This window comes from Labeo rohita, chromosome 11, assembly GCF_022985175.1.
Source record: "Labeo rohita strain BAU-BD-2019 chromosome 11, IGBB_LRoh.1.0, whole genome shotgun sequence".
Classification (NCBI taxonomy): Eukaryota; Metazoa; Chordata; class Actinopteri; order Cypriniformes; family Cyprinidae; genus Labeo; species Labeo rohita.
The window spans coordinates 13,210,974-13,229,177 of NC_066879.1; the positions used below are offsets into that span (position 1 = coordinate 13,210,974).

General features: G+C 37.1%; 1 protein-coding gene across 1 annotated transcript; it reads right to left on the bottom strand.

Annotated features, from left to right (window-relative positions):
• Positions 1-7,393: 7,393 nt before the first annotated feature.
• On the bottom strand, positions 7,394-10,884 carry irf2bp2b (interferon regulatory factor 2 binding protein 2b). The gene is made up of 2 exons (XM_051122062.1): positions 9,781-10,884; positions 7,394-8,559 (listed from the first exon to the last, which is right to left on the bottom strand). Exons 1-2 carry the CDS (start codon positions 10,541-10,543, stop codon positions 7,805-7,807), a joined length of 1,518 nt encoding a protein of 505 aa, XP_050978019.1. The 5' UTR covers positions 10,544-10,884; the 3' UTR covers positions 7,394-7,804.
• Positions 10,885-18,204: the final 7,320 nt, after the last annotated feature.

Consider the following 18,204-nt stretch of genomic DNA (forward strand, 5'->3'; position numbering starts at 1 on the left):
GTTTCAACATTTATACATAACCCATGAAATGTTTTCCTGAAACATTTTAGTTTGTGCTTGTCTAATGTTTACATTTCCAGAACTTTTTAGGAATGTTATCAAAACGTTCTTAGAACATGTTTTTGTTAGCTGGAAATATCAAGTCAACAGTTTATATTTAAAAAACAAAACAAAACAAAACCATATATATTTTTAGTTAGACGTTGTCTAATGTTTTATAAACGTTACTACTTGTTTCAAAATGTTACATTCAAATGTAACATTCCCATAATGTTTGTAAAATTAAAAAATGGAACGTTGTGGAATGTTTTCAAAGAATAATGTTTCCATAACTTATTGGGAACTTATCAAAACATTTCTAAAACATATTTTTTTTTAGCTGGGAACATAATAAATCAACAGTTTTAAGTACAGAAACTAACTATTTAAGTGTAGGCATATAAAATACAACTAATTTAATATGCTAATGTTATCTGATCTAATGTTCAAGCAATGTTTTTCTGAAACATCTCTGGATGTTCATTTAATGTTTTTTAAACGTTGCTACTTGTTTCAAAACATTCAGAGAACATTCAAAAGTAACATTGTTTGTAAAATTAAAAATGGAATGTAAAATTGTAAAATGTAAAATTAAAAGATTGAATGTTATTAGATATTCTTTAACTGTTGCTACTTGTTTCAAAACACTCATTCAACATTCCCATAATGTTTGTAAAATTAAAAAATGGAATGTTCACTTAATGTTTAGATAAAACGTTTTTCAAACATTTAAAAAAAAAAAAAAAGAACATTTTGAGAATATTCAGAAATAATATTTTCTTAAATCTTGGAAAATATGTTTCTTGGAACTATCAAGTTGGAAATTGTTGGAAATATCAAGTCAACTGTTTTTAAATTTAAAAAAAAATTCTATATATATATTTGAAGGCATATAAAATACAACAAATTTAATGCTAATATTATCTGATCTTCAGTAACATTGTCAAAATGTTACTTATACATCGTTCATGAAATGTTATTCTGAAATATTTTAGTTGAATGTTATTAAATATTCTTTAACTGTTGCTACTTGTTTCAAAACATTCAGAGAACATTCTAAAGTAACATTTCCCTAATGTTTGTACAATTAAAAATGGAATGTTCACTTCAAACTGCTACATTCAAATGTAACATTCCCATAATGTTTGTAAAATAAAAAATGTAACGTTTCTTGTGGATGTTTTCAAAGACTAATGTTTTTAAAGAACGTTCAGAAATAACATTTCCAGCTAACATTTCCAAAATATAGATTTGTTAGCTGGGAACGTACTAAATCAGCAGTTTTAAGTACACAACCTAACTATTTTAAGCGTAGGCATTAAAAATAGTAATTTTATAAATTTTAAGACTCAGTATATCATCCGCGCTGATTTAGTGACTCGATTTCTGTTTATCGCATGTCCGTCTTTTTTCCTTATTTATCCTCAGCAGCAGTTTGAGGCCAGTGAACATGCTGCTCTCAGACTGACGTGGCACGTCACACACACCCTCTGTTTGCTCTCCCGGCAGGTAACCCGGCAACGAATGCGGCCTTTCATGACACGTCCCAGGTTCAGAGCGTGTGTGATCGCTATATTTGGTGCGACATAAAAAGCTTTCCTCCAGATAAAGGCCTGCAGTCACCGGGACACGAGTTCCTTTCTTGGTGTTGCAGCGTGTGTGATTGATGGCCGTGAAGGTTCGCCTGTATTCTGTCTAATTATAGTGAGAGCAACTGCTGGAAATATCCGCCCCGCTCGCTCCCCCTGCATTCTCCGCTTTCTGTTTTTTTTTTTTTTTTTTTTTTTTTTTTTGTCAGCGCAGGGGCCCAGGAATGTGATCTGGGGTGTTTGGCTTTTTCTTTCCCCTCCCGTGCATGTGTGCGTGTTCGTGTAACACACCAGGAACCCTCAGGCCAAATGGCCAAAAGTGCTGACGTGGCAAACGAGCTACTTCACTCTGCAGACATTATGCGAGCGCCGGAAGACTTTCTCTCTTCGGAGGATTAACTAGAATTCTTTAGTAAATAGTTCCAAGCCAGAAACTAAACCAACCAGTTTAGCAATGAATCACAACATTTTATGCAAATAAGGAGTGAGAATCATAAACACACAAAGGTGTTTTGACTTTTAATGAAAGGATTAATTGTTCATACCGTGAAGCACTGAAAATGATGTAATCGAATCAGAAATAATGGTACAATCCAGCAGGAAATGTTCTCGGAACTCTGACTAATGTTTTGGCACCAATGTTCTTTCTTTTTATGTTAACTGAATGTAATATTTATGTGATCTTTAATAACGTTCTCAAATGTTATTCATACATCATTTATGAAAAGTTAGTCTAATGTTTTTTAAACATTGCTTCAGAGAACATTCAAATGTAACGTTTGTAAAATGAAAAAATGGAATGTTTGTATAAACAAGAAAAAATGTTTTAAATGTTACTACTTGTTTCAAAATGTTCAAAGAACATTCAAATGTATCGTTTCCATAACATTTGTAAAATGTAAATGAATGTAATGTTCCTTTAATGTTTTGGTAATGTTCACATGAAGAAAAAAATGTGATAACATTCTCAAAATGTTATTTATACAGCGTTTATGGAACATTTTTCTGAAACGTTTTAGTTGGATATTCGTCTAATGTTACTACTTGTTTCAAAACGTTAATGAACATTCAAAAGTATCATTATATTAATTAAATGTTCCTTTAATGTTTTGGTAACATTCACATGTTTTAAATGATCTCAAAATATTATTCACAAATCATTTATGGAACGTTTTTCTGAAACATTCTAGATGTTCGTCTAATGTTTTTTAAATGTTACTAGTTTTAAAACGTTCAAAAAACTTTCAAAAGTATCACTCCCATATTGTTTGTAAAATGCAAAAAAAAACAAAACCAAAACGGATCATTCACATAAACAAGAAAAAATGTTTTAAATAACATTCTCAAAACGTTATTTATACGTCGTTCATGAAACATTTTTCTAAAACATTTTAGTTAGACATTTGTCTAATGTTTTTAAATGTTACTATTTGTTTCAAAATGTTCAAAGAACATTTCAAAGCATCATTCCCATAACATTTGTAAAATAAACAAAATTAAATGTTTCGGTAACGTTCACATAAAGAAGAAAAAATGTTTTAAATGTTTTAAAACATTCTTAAAACATTATTGAAACATTGTTTATGAAGCATTTTTCTGAAACGTTCTAGACATTCGTCTAATGTTTTTTAAATGTTACTACTTGTTTTAAAATGTTCAAAGAACAATCATTCCCATATTGTTTGTAAAACAAAAACAAACAAACCGAAAAACAAAAACACACATCGTTTGCATAAACAAGAAAAATGTTTTAAATAACATTCTCAAAACGTTATTTATACGTCGTTCATAGAACGTTTTTCTTAAATGTTTTAGCTGGACATTCGTCTAATTTTTTTTAAATGTTACTACTCATTTCAACACATTCAGAGAACATTTAAAAGTAACATTCCTATAACGTTTGTAAAATTAAATAACTTTAACGGTACCTTAATGTTTTTGCAACGTTCATATAAACAACAACAACAACAAGTTTTTAGTAACATTCTTAAAACATTATTTATACATAGTTCATGGAATGTTTTAGTTGGACATTAAATGTTACTACTTGATTCAAAACGTTCAATGAACATTTAAAAGTATCATTTCCACAACATTTGTAAAATAAAAAAAATAAAGGTTTGTTTAATGTTTTGGTAACGTTCATATAAACAAGGAAAAAAGCTTTTATTATTTTCAAACCAATATTTATACGTCATTCATGGAATGTTTTTCTAAAAACTCTTTAGTTGGACAAAATTTATCTTTTTTTTTTTTTTTTTTTTTATGTTACCACTTGTTTCAAAACATTCGATTTCAAATGTAACGTTCTTGTAGTTAAATGAAAAAATGTTCACATAAACAAGAAAAAATGTTTCAAATAGCATTTTCAAAACAATGTTTATACATTGTTCATGGAACATTTTAGTTGGACGTTCATCTAATGTTTTTTAAACGTTACTTGTTTCAAAATGTTCAAAGAACATTCAAAAGTATTGTTCCCATAACATTTGTAAAATGAAAAAAAAAAAATGTTCCCTTAATGTTTTTAATAACATTTAAACGAGAAAAATTATAATAACTTTCTCATGGAATGTTTTTCTGAAACGTTACAGAACAAACATTACAATGTTTCAAAACATTCAGAGAACATTCAAAAGTAACATTCCCATAATGTTTGTAAAATGATTTTTTTTTTACTTTTTAAATTTTTTTTAAAAACATTCAGAAACAACTTAATGGGAATGTTATCAAATGTTCTTAGAACATATTGTTGTAGCTGCTATACAAACTACATTTTTTAAGTGTAGTTACATAATAGTTACAATAGGTCTTTCTTAAAAGGTTTGTATGTCATGCATTGAGAGAAATTCTTATTCTTAGATTCTTATAGTTGAAAAAAGATCTTCAGATTATTAAAAAGTCATTTACTGGTTCTTTTATGGACTGTTGCAAGAAACCAAAATGGTTCTTTAATGGCATCATCTAGTGTGGGTTTTTACTTCCAGAAACTGTATTCCTGTGAGATACTGTTCCTTGTTAATCAGGAATCAAGCTTTTTAGTCTAAACAAACCAACCCAACCATAAACACGTACTTCGAGGTGAACGCACTCCAAACTCAAAAGGTCTCTTTTGAAGGGAATGAGTAGTTCTGCACCGACAAAGTTTGGCAATGATTAAATATTTATCAAATCAATTACACCAGAAATGAAAAACGATATTCCATTGACCTCCTAAGTTTGATGTTGCAAGCACTTCACGATAAAGCAATCGAAAGTACGTTTGTTTTGAAAATACACCCATGCACCATCCCAACCGGAATTTCAAGTGGCCTAGTGTTTGTATTGTTGCCTTTTAAGGCAATGCAAAGTCTATTTCAAGCATTTCAAAACACGTCATAACGTCCACTGGTTAAATTAATGTGTCAGGCGAGCTTAAAAAAAACAATATGCGTAAACTTGCATTGCATGGATTGCATGCTTAAAATAGAAATGCATAAAAGAAAATTCTCAGAAATGTCAAAGGTCAATTGTGAAATTCGTGTGACGGCTGAAAACATCCATCGGACGCTAACCAGCGAGGGAGGGCGGGACAGCTGCGCAAACAAAAGACAGAAAGAGCTGCAGCGTAACTGGAGTAGAGCGATTCATCTCTGACGAGAGTCTTTTCCCCCTCGGGGTGTTGAGTTTCGACGAACGCTGAAAAGACGTGCCGGCATGGCTGGAATTCTCCAGGCGACCGCAGCTCATGCCGTCTGAATCATTCGATCAATATTTGCTTTTGATTTGGATACAAATACCAGTCGGTTGCCAGAGTGTTATGATGACGTATTTCGCACTGCATGCTTGTCAATCCAGTTTAAGTGGCTAAAAACAAACACGCGACACAAAAACATTCACTCTGAAGGCTAAAAATGAAAACGCAGTTGAAATGTTCCAGTTAGAAGCCAAATCTGTTTTCCAGGTCAGCGCAGTTGTGAAAGGGTTAACCGGAGTGCATGTGACTTGTGTAAGAACAGATCTCCATTCATTTGAGTGCTGTGTGAGAACAGTGAAGAGGGAGGCGGGCGACCGACCGTGACTCAGGAATTCCAGCACAGCGACCACGTGATCCGCCACATTTTATTAAGCATATGCTACCGCGCACCTCAGATAATACAGCTCGACGGCCAGCGCCGACGGTTTAGGCCTGCGGCATAATTAATGCATCTGAACGGTTCAGTTTGATTAAATCTAACAAAAGCCGATTAGTGCAAGACTGGAAAACAACAAGCCTGAGTGTTTCCATTAGTTAACATTAGTTAATGCATTAACTAACATTTATATATTCATTGTTAGTCCCTAAAAACATGTACATAATCTGCTGGATGTATTGTTAAATGTTGAAATGCACAATAATGAATACATTTGAACAGCTCTCATTAAATCAAACAAAAGCTGATTAGTGCAAGATGCGGAAAATAACTAACTAGGTTAGTTAACAGTGATAAATACCTGTGAAGCGTGCATTAAATCTTAGTTAGTCAACTTAATTTACTAATACATTTTTAAAAGTTCTATCTGTTAATATTATCTATAACAAATGAAAGCACGTTTTACGTTAACATTAGTTTTAACTAAAGTGTAAAGTGTTACTGAGACTTAAAATAAATTATGCACAAAGCAAAACATGCATGTGTAAATAAAACTAATACAAAGTTTCACAGCATGCCTCGACTCCTCAAATTACTCTAAAGACTAAAGTGTGGACACAAAATCAATTTTTCAATGTTTTTAACATCAAATGCATGAATAAATAAAACCCGGAGCATGACATTTTGACTGCTTGAACGCTGTTAAAAATTTGTTTAAAGCATGCATGAATAAATACGATCTCACATTATTTGAAAGATCGAACCCCAAGCACAAAATCTAGAGTTTAAAAGCATGTTTTGATATCTCAAACGCCAAATGCATGTATAAACATGACTGTTTGTTGATTTTTTCCAGCCTTATTTAAAATCAAACAGTTAGAAAATAACATTATAGGGACAAAATCTAGTTTTAAACTACCCCAAATGTGCATAACAATATCCAAAACAATATTTTAGGTGCAAATTGCACACATGGATATCTAAAATAAGCTTTCTCCTGTTTCACTTTACTCTAAAGACTACATGCAAGCTTAAAAGCAACGTGCATTACCTGTTTAAATTAGTTAGTTAATAAAAATACAATTGTTTATTGTTAGTCTAATGTGTAAATAATATTAACAGATTCCGAAACTGGTTAATAATTGCTTTGGAAGCATTTTGTTGTTAGTTTATGCTTAGTTACCAATAAATGTATTTCTGAAGCATGAACCAGCCTTTTTAGAGAGCATGCCATCTGTAATGTTTAACGTAGCAGGTCTTTATCCACCAAAAAAGGCCAAAGGAAAGATTGTTTACGAGCTCCTTAACGCACAGCATGTGAGTAAAAATAGACGTGGAGTGTCGTCTTGCACGCAGCATTAGGTTACTCCACATGGAGGCCGAAAACAATGTGCGACACAAGTCACAGCTTGCGTGTTAGAGGAGAAAAAAACACAGATACTCTTCCAAATTCAAGCATTCTCTGGTTACTTTAGCTTTGCAAACGATCACGATATCGGTTACCATCAGAGGCGATGAACTCCCAGCATGCACCGGGATAGAATCTCCCGAAGTGCGGCTTAGTTCCCTTTTCGCACTCGTCGAGGTCGTTGCATCATCCGCGTCGCATGATTCAGCGAGGCCAGACAATAAGCCAACCACAGACACGTCAGATTGTTATTACAAGGTCAGAAATTGTATTTGGCAATTTTTAAACAAGTGCATACAATACAGCTAAAAGCGTTTCAGTTTTTGCCAAGTGCTTAAAGAGTATTAGTCACATTCTGTGTTTAAACATGGACTGCCACCAGGTCTACTAGTACACAGAGCGTTCGCTCTGAACAACCACTGAATGGAGGAAAGGTGGGGGGGTTCTGTTATAGTGCGTACATACCGTTTCATCTTCAAAAAGAAAAAAAAAAAATATAGAAACACAACGTATTCAAAAAAGGGAAATCAAAAAATTATACAGCCATGTTTACCAAGTGTACAGTTCCCTTAAGTTCATATGTACATGTCCGTTAGTTCACGTTTGGATGGTATGCAATATGATTGGTGTATATTACGGGCGAAAAACAAGAAAAATCAAGGGTCCCGCTCCTTTTTAACCTTTACGTCCCCAGCCAAAATAGTGGCTATTTCGCCCTGCATGAACGCCCAGGGTACGTTGGAACCGACGAGCGGGCATTTCTCGCCGCTCGGGCAGTAAACCTCTCCCGTCGCCCCCTGCTGTTTGATGCTCTCGCGCGAGCACGGGAAACAGAACTTGTGCGACGGCACGGACGGGCACTGGACGAAATGTGTGTCCTCGAGTCGCTCGTGGCACAGGGTGCAGCACAGCGGCACGCTGCCGGGCGGCACCGACGAATCGGGAATGCTCTGCGGGTGCCCGGCCTGCGGGTCCATGCCCGGGACGTGCGCGGTCGCCGTTCCCGACGCGCCCAGCGTGAGCCGCCTCTGTCCGGCCGAGGGCGACTGCGGGCTTCCGCTGTTCCGCCGTCCCGCGGCCGACGTGGTCGTGGAGTGCACCTGGTTGCCGGAGTCTTTAGGCGAGCCGGTTCCGGCGCCCGCGTTGTCCGCGGCCAGAATGAGCGCGGCCATCGGCGACTGGCCGTTCTGCACGGCGGTGGCCGCCTCCGGCGGGGTGGTGCGCGAGTGCGGGGAGATCGTCGAGGGAGGAGCGGCGGCGAATCCCGGGAGGGCCGCCGAGGGCATCTTGAGCACCTCGGATGGAGACGGCAACCACGGTTGACCCTCGCCGTTGAGCTTGACGGCGCTGCCCTCCCCGTCCGGCTCGGGAGAGGGTTTCCTTTTAATGCCCCGAGAGTGCTTACCGCGGTCTGCAGGGAGAGAGAGAGAGAGAGAGAGAGAGAGATAAACACTCGACTTTGAGACGCAATACTTGACTAAACAACCCTTCACTAGTTCAGCGCTTCATGCATGACCTGTTGTTGGCACTATTTTCTGGCTCTAGACAAAATGTGCCATGCGCCGACCACCGGATGATGAAATGGCAGCGAAGGGCATCTGTTACGCTTCCAAACATTACGAATGCATCATCTACAGAGTTCAAAGCATGCTTTGAAGAATACAAGTATAAAGTAAACTAAAAGCAATCAAGATGCATGATCTAGAGTTTGAAAACATGCAAATGCATGCAATTTTTTAGCATTTCTGGAGTTTAAAAGCATGCTCTGATGTTTTAAACACCAAATGCATGAGTAAATAATCATCTGGAGTTTAAAGACTGATTCTAGTTTAAAAAGTCAAGTGCCGACACACAATGCAATCTGAAAACATGATTTTGTTGTCTTACACTATTTTTAAACACAAATGCATGTGTAAATAAGAAATATACAAAGTTTCACAGCATGCTTTGACTGCTCAAATTATTCTAAAGACTGAACCTAGCTAAAAATCGAGTTTAAAGCACATTTTAATGTTTTAAACACCAAATGCATGCATAAATATAACACGGAGCATGTTTTGGCATTGTTCTAAAGGTTAAAAACGAGTTTAAAAGCATGCTCTAATGTTTTAAACGGGGAATAAATAGGATTGTGAGCAATCCGGAGCATGTTTTGACCTCTCACGTTATTTAAATGAACTCCAGACACAAAATGTAAAGTTAAAAGCACATTCTGATGTTTTAAACATCAAATGCATGTGTAAACAAAAACCTGGATTGTGTTTTGACGTTATTCTAAAGGTTAAACACAGTTAAAAATGAGTTTAAAGCATGCTCTAGTGTTTTAAACGGAGGATGCATAAATAAATACGACTGTGTATAATCCAGAGCATGTTTTGACGTCTCACATTATTCAAAAGATTGAACCCCAGACACAAAGTCTAGAGCTTAAAAGCATGTTTTGACGTTCCAAAAGCCAAACGCATGCATAAACACGACTGCGAGTCGTTTTTCACAGCATTGTTTAAGGTCGAACAGGTAAAAATAACATTGTGGACACAAAATCGACCGTTTTAAACGACGCTGAATGTTGAATAACATATTTTAGACGCAAAACGCACGCGCGGATGTGCAAAATAAGCAGTTTTAGTACCTGTTTTTAAGGCACTGGAGCTGCTCTCGTACCCCATCCTGTGCGGCAGCGGTGCATGCTCCTTCTTGAACCGGGAGTCGAGGCTCTGCAGCGTCATCAGTTCCCGGACCGTCTTGCCCTTCTGCGTCCAGTCCTCGACTCGCTTGTGTCCGTCGCTCGGGTCGCTCATGCTGTCGGCGCGGTGTTTGTCCTTCATGTCGTCCCCGCGCTTGCCCACATGCTCCGCCGCCAGAGCACCCGGGGGGATCCCCATCTGCACGGATCTCCCGTTGAGCGCGTGCACCGGCGGGATGGTCCCGTTGACCAGCGGAACCAGGTTGGGGGGCACGGCGCCGGCCCGACGCGGGTTCGGGCTCTGGCGGTTCAGCTCCGGGGGCTCGTCGGGCTTCGGAAAGCCGTTCGGCACCGGGATCCCGTTCGCCTGACGGTACTCCGGACCCAGTCTGGGGGGTCTGTCCGACGCGAGCGGGTAGCGATCCAGCGGCTGCGGAGGGCGCGAGCCCGGTTCCGTGTGGTTCACGGGTTGCATGTCCTTCCCCGGTTTGCCCACCGGTCCCGGTGATCTGCCCTCCTGGAAACCGTGCGCACGCTTCAGCTGCCGCGCGGTTTCGATCACAAACTCGATCCGGTCCGCTCCCTCGTAGTTGACGCATCCGCGACACACGGGCTCGGTAAAATCCCAGATCATCGCCCACGGCATGCGGGGCAGATCGCACAAATAACACGACTGCCTGCGCGAGGCAGCGACCGCCGCAGACGACATGCTGCTGGAAACGGGGGAAAGGGGCAAAAATGTGCAACTAAATTCTCCGAATGTTGCCTGCTCTGATAAGGGGGAAAAAAAAGATAAATCTCGTCGTAGTTTCCCACCCCGTCCGAAAAGCGAGAAAAACGCAGAAGTTACGCTCCGAAGTTCATGGCAGTGTGTGAGCTCCAGCCCGCGAGCTCTCGGTGTGGGAGCGGTGACGTCACCGCGCTGCTTCTATTTACTTGATTCTTCGACAACTCGCTCTGCGCGTGCGCGCTGCGCGCCCTCCTCAATGAGAGCGTGTTTTTGCACGCGTCATTTGATGGTGTCGATAAAAAACATCGACGAGCGCATCAAAAAGTGTGTGCTCACGACGGAGCTTCGTCCGCCTTGCTACGCGGGGAATATCACACTAACTACAACGTTAGAATGGTAAACTAAACGAATTAGGTCACATATGTCATTCTCTGACAGAAAGATCGATTGGGTTTCCTACTATGCAGCCTACTGTGTGTTAATATTTTGGACAAAATGTTCAACTGACACATTTTAAACATGCAAATCTTACATCAAACACAATATGAATCGTTTTTATAGCTTTCCTGTGTTGTCAGTATCACTTTCCGCCCTGTTAGTGTTTAATAGCAACCATAAAACAATGAAAACATTCTTAAGTAACTGTGTGGGGAAACAACGTCACAAACAACAGTACTTAAAGTTAATTCATACCACTGAGATGAAAAAAAAAACTAATTACTCCATTTGGAATGTATTTCATGAGTTATTTTGAGGTATTGGTTGTTGTTTTTCTTATATCAAAATGCCAAAACATGGTAAAAGCATACAATTGTGTGTAAATAATCAAGTTTTATTGATTTTTATAAGTTGTAGAGTTCACAAGGTTCTGTAGAACAGTCCTGACCCAATTACAGATCCAATGGTAACCAAAAATCCAATCCAAATATGGGAAAATATATCAGAAAGCAAGCAATATATGTAATTAAAAGATTGATTGGGTTTCCTACTATGCAGCCTACTGTGTGTTAATATTTTGGACAAAATGTTCAACTGACACATTTTAAACATGCAAATCTTACATCAAACACAATATGAATCGTTTTTATAGCTTTCCTGTGTTGTCAGTATCACTTTCCGCCCTGTTAGTGTTTAATAGCAACCATAAAACAATGAAAACATTCTTACGTAACTGTGTGGGGAAACAACGTCACAAACAACAGTACTTAAAGTTAATTCATACCACTGAGATGAAAAAAAAAAACCTAATTACTCTATTTGGAATGTATTTCATTAGTTATTTTGAGGTATTGGTTGGTTTGACATCTTGAAGTTGGTTTTATTATATAAAAATGCCAAAACATGGTAAAAAGCATACAATTTTGTGAAAATAATAATCAATAAGTTTTCTGATTTTTATAAGTTGTAGAGTTCACAAGGTTCTGCAGAACAGTCCTGACCCAATTACAGATCCAATGGTAACCAAAAATCCAATCCAAATATGGGAAAATATATCAGAAAGCAAGCAATATATGTAATTAAGACAATAGATTATTAAAGCAAACCAAACGTATCACATATTTCATTCTCTGACAGAAAGATCGATTGGGTTTCCTACTATGTGTTAATATTTTGTACAAAATGTTCAATTGACACGTTTTAAAGATGGAAATCTTTCATCAAATCGAATATGAATCATTTTATAGCTTTTCTGGGATGTCAGTGTCCCTTTCTGTCCCGTTAGTGTTAGTGATAACATCCATAAAACAATCAAATCAGTCTTAAGTAACTTTGTGTGGGGAAATGACGTCACAAACAACTGTTCTTAAGATTAATTCAGGGACACTTTTCACCATTGAGATTACAAACCCTAATTAACCCATTTTAAATGGAGTTATTTTGAGGTTTTAATTGATTTGACAGTCAAAACATGGTAAAACGCATCCAATTTTGTGTACATAATCAGTTTTATTGATTTTTAAAGAAGGTTGAGTTCACAAGGTTCTGCAGAACAGTACTGACCCAATTATAGATCCACTGGTAACCAAAATAAGGGAAAATATGTCATTAAGACATTAGATTATTAAAGTAAACCGACTGTATCACATATTTCATTCTCTGACAGAAAGATCAAACAGGTTTCCTACTATTTCCATGTCCCCAACATACACGTCTTAATATTTTAGACAAAATGTTGACCTCACAAGCTTTAAAGATGGAAACCTTTGATCAAGCAGAACATTAATCATTCTCTAATCATTTAATAGTGTTTCTGTGTTGTCATTATCACTTTCCATCCTGGTTAGTCTTTGATAATATCCAAAAGATAATGAAATCATTTTCCAGGAGCAAACAACAGCAAGTATTCGCAATGCATTTTATGAGTTATTTTGAGGATTTATTTAGTTTGTCACTCAAATACATTCCATCCTGTTTGAAATTAGTTATCAAAATGTCTCCCAACCTTTGAGCAAATTCAGCTCTTTGTTTCTATCCTGTCTAGCGTCCAATAGTGTGTAAATAATCAGTTTTATTGACTTTTAAAGGTTGTAGAGTTCATATGGTTCTGAAGAACGGTAATGAACCAATTACAGATCCAATGGTAACCAAAAATCCAATCCAAATAAGGGAAAATATATAAAAAGCAAGGAATGTATATGTAATTAAGACATTAGATTATTAAAGTAAACCAACTGTATTACATATTTCATTCTCTGACAGAAAGATCAAACAGGTTTCCTACTATTTTCATGTCCTTGACGTACGTCTTTATATTTTGGATAAAATGCTGAACTCGCAAGCTTTAAAGATGGAAATCATTCTCTATTTTATAGTGTTTCTGTGTTGACATTATCACTTTCACATCCTGTAGGTTTTTCATAATATTCAGAAGACAATGAAATTATTTTCCAGGAACAAACAACAGAAAGTATTTCCGATACACTTCATGAGTTATTCTGAGGTGTTATTTAGTTTGCCACTCAAATACATTCCATCCTGTTTGAAATTAGTTGTCAAAATGTCAAAACTTCCATCTTTTGAGCAAATTCAGCTCTTTGTTTCTATCCTGTCTGGGATCCAATTGTGTGTAAATAATCAGTTTTATTGACTTTTAAAGGTTGTAGAGTTCATATGGTTCTGAAGAACAGTAATGAACCAATTACAGATCCAATGGTAACCAAAAATCCAATCCAAATATGGGAAGGAATGTATATGACATATGTATTTGACAGAAGGATCAAACAGAATTCCTACTATTGTCATGTCCCCAACGTACATCTTAATATTTTGGATAAAATGTTGAACTCGGAAGCTTTAAAGAGGGAAGTCATTCTCTAATTATTTTAGTGTTTCTGTGTTGACAATATCACTTTCCATCCTGTAGATTTTTCGTAATATTCAAAAGACAAATCATTTTCCAGGAACAAACAACAGCAAGTATTTGCAATGCACTTTATGAGTTATTTTGAGGTGTTATTTAGCGCCACTCAAATACATTCCATCCTGTTTGAAATTAGTTATCAAAAAATGTCTCCCAACCTTTGAGCAAATTTAGCTCTTTGTTTCCATCCTGTCTGGCGTCCAATTTTGTGTAAACAATCAGTTTTATTGACTTTCAAAGGTTGTGGAGTTCAATTGGGGCTCTGATGCGATGGTAACCGGTTGCACAAACCCATTTTAAGTGCACTACCAATGGCCGTGAGTAAATGCGATCTTAAAACCCTCGCATTCCAGCGCGCCTGCCAACGCAACGTCACGCGCCACTGCATCCCTTTAACTCTTCCATAACCTCAAACTGCAAAAAAACAGAACAACCGCTGGAATGAGCCGACGACTTCCCAGCAGTTCTTGGGGAGTTTTTACTGATTTAATCAGCGATTTAAGCAGCAGCGCACTTGGGAGCCGCGTGCGTCTGGAATATCTACGCTGGTAGATTATTCATCCGCACTGGACTTCGTTCAGACTCAAAGCCTGATTCATGCCTGCCAAGAGCATGTGATTCATGACGGCTGGCAAAATTATGGAAAGTCCCATAGTGAAGACCACGTGGTTCTGCCTCTCCAAATTCGTTTTTTCTTTTCATGCATTTATGCATGACCGAAAGTGAGTTGGCCAATAATTTTGCTCGGCTGCATGTAGGTCATAGGTGCAGCCCTTCTAAAATGAAAGCAAACATTACGATTATGTTGCACAGTGAAATAGGGAATTATGTCAACATTGCAGCAACGCTGTTTTTCCCCTCGCTCCTTCTGTCTGAGCAGCGCACAGGGCTGATTTTCTCGGGCGAGGCGATTCAGGAGCCGCAGGCACCGAGCGGGACTTGTTTTTGCAGGCACTCATGAGGAAGTAAGAGAGTTAGGCACGTACCTCACCCATCCGTGGAAAAACAAACCAAGCCTAAACTGGCAGCAGGCCAGAGATCCGTGAACATGCTCTGCTGGACGAGTCGCTGCAAAGCCAAAAACACGCTGACAGCGAGTGCATGTTGGGCGCAGCCCAGAAACATGATCATTGCTGCTTTTTTGCATTTCTGTTTTGACAGCAGAATTTACAGCAGGTGGTCAGGAAGGGGAGCGTGCACCTATAATGTGTCTAAAACCGAGATAAAAGGAAAATATGTAAATGCACGGCTCATGTAAATCTCCCAAGGTGATGCAACGCGTAACATTACGCCTGTTAATGCACCACCATGACTTACGACATGCATTTCAGTTCCGCCTAAACGCACGAGTCAGCAGCAGCAGGGAATGTGAATGACACGCAGAACAATGTCGGCCGTTTCTGCGTTCGAATGGAACGCATTGTTCTGTGTTGTGGCTTTAAAGTGCAGCATAAACACTTTCTTGCGTAGACGTAATCCTCTCCGGTGACTAACGTGCGAGATTAGAGCACATGTTGCTTACTGGCGTTTTCTCTGGGCTCAGTCCTTTACGCAGGCTTTCCCTTGTCGTCATGCCAGCATGTTTTCTAGGTAAACCTCCCCCTCCTAAGGCTCTTAGGTAAGCTGGTTTAGCAGAATTGGAACATCCCTCGCCTAAGGCCTCGTCTTGAGAAACTCACCCCTAGTTAACTCCGTCGGGCGGCTCAGTTTATTTCTGTGGTCTTGTGAATCCGCTCCATATTGCACAATCTACTTTACAGGGATATTGCGGGTCGACGGCCAGCAGACGTGTGGTTTAGTAGTGCAGGGATTTGATGGGGGTTGATAGTGACACAGTTTACTGGCCGCCACAGAACACAGACCTAAAACGCGCATGTAGGTGAAGTAAAACCATAAACCATGGTAATAAATATACCATAGATGCCATATATATAAAGTACCTCTACTGTGTATGTACTTTAACAGTTATCTGTACTTTTTCTGTTATTCAAAGTGTCAAAATATCATGTGGTACGACCGTCCGGCCATAACTTTTGTTTCGGAAACTCTCTGAAATTACCTTAAATTTATTCAGATTAATTTACTGCACTATTTGGCATGATTTCCAAAGTGTTTTGTAATCTTGTATAAAATTGCAAAGCATTTGTATTTATATTTTCATCATAATATACAAAAAACATTTTCTGATGATTTACATTTTATGAAATGTCATGTGGTGCAACCACAAGAAACTACCATTTTAGGACTTTTATTTTGAAATCCATTCAAAGATAGGAGTTTGCATCATATAGCAATTTGCCAATGACCCATGGAAGCATCAAGCAGGCTTGTAAACTCTCTTTTAAATTTGGAAAAAATAACCTTTTTAACGGCTGAAATGCAGTTACTACATGGGTTACAACATTTGGATATCATGTGGTATGACCTCAAAAAAAGCAATGAATATTACGTTGTTATTCTAAATTTCAAAGTGACCTTTTGTGGGAAGCTAGCTTGTTTTGTTTAGGTGGCCAATTCTGTGCTTGGAAATTTTGACTAAATTTGAAATATCATGTGGTGCGACCAAACATCATGTGGTGCGACCACTGCAGAGTGTTTTCCATTGGCAGTTTTTGTGCTTTAAATTCAGTTGATGGTTTTTATACATAAAATACTTATTTTAGTGTCATTAGGAATAGATTTTTATGCAGTTTGGGTCATTTTAGACAGTTTATGTTTAATCTTTGTGAAATATTAGAAAAAATGCAAAAAAACAAACAAAAACAAATTCTATAGTAATCCATTATAGATGAACACTGCTTAATTTGATATCTGAAATTGTTAATTTGATTTTAAATATTTAAAATGATCACAAAACTAATATCCAATGTTCCCCCTCAGGAACTATTTAAGCAAAAGGAAAGCGGAGCAAAAAAACAATTCGGCATTCCACAGACTTTAATAAGCCCCTTCTGAGGTTTCCTGGAATAGTCGGCCAGACGGATCCGTCGCACACGCGCTCTGACAGCAGGACCGAGTCCATGCGTCCCGCTTAGCTGAGTCACATGGGAAGAATTGGACAGATCCAGACCGGAGAGATCGGGTTAGACATGGAGAACGAGACGGGTCAGGTGTCTAGATGATCTCAGCCATCTGAGAACCGAGACAAAACTATGTTGGATGGGGAAATGGTTTAATTAAATCAAACTCTGACCAGCTAGTTCACACGATCAATCCAAGTTCACGTGCTAAGAGAACGTGTTTAGTAGTTCATTTGATTTTGTTTTGAAGCATGCAAAGCATCTACCCACATAAAATGTTAGGTTGTGGGAACATTGTTTTGAAATGTCCAGTTTTTTTGGCTGCGATTAGAACATTAAACGTTACTTTTTTTACAACATTCTACTAATGTTATATTATAACATAACATTATTTTTAATGTTTATTTTTAACATTCTAAAAAGCATAAAATGTCCATAAAATGTTATTTAAAGGTTACAAAAGGTTACATTTTACTAACTTTATTTTCACCAAAAATAAAACGTATTTTGAATTTTTACTTTTTAATACTCTAAGAATGTTAAACGTCTAGTTTTCTTATCATAATTAGAATGTTATTTAAAGGTTACAAAAAACGTTTCTTACAACATTCTACTAATGTTACTGTATATTTTCAATATATAACATTATTTTGTAATGTTTATTTTTACAAAATGTTACATTCTAAAAACGTTAAAATGTCCAGTTTTCTTTTCATGATTATAACGTTATTTAAAAGTTACAAAAATGTTTCTTCCAACATTCTACTAACGTTATTTTTAACCAAAATATAACATTTGAATATTTATTTTTAGTATAAGAACGTTAAAATGTCTAGTTTCTTGTCTTGATTAAGTTTCTTCCATCATTTTACAAACTTTATTTTCACCAAAAATAAAACGTTAGAATTTTTACTTTTTAATATTCTAATATTTAAAATCGGAATTAAAACGTTATTTAAAAGTTACAAAAACGTTTCTTACAACATTCTACTAACGGTATTTGTAACCCAAATATAACATTATTTGAATGTTTATTTTTTAGTATAAGAACGTTAAAATGTCTAGTTTCTTGTCGTGATTAACATCATTTTACAAACTTTATTTCACCAAAAATAAAATGTTTGAATTTTTTTTTAATATTCTAAGAAAGTAAAATGTCAATTTTTTTTTTTATCATAATTAGAATGTTATTTAAAGGTTACAAAAAACATTTCTTACAACATTCTACTAATGTTACATTTTCAAAATACATTATTGTT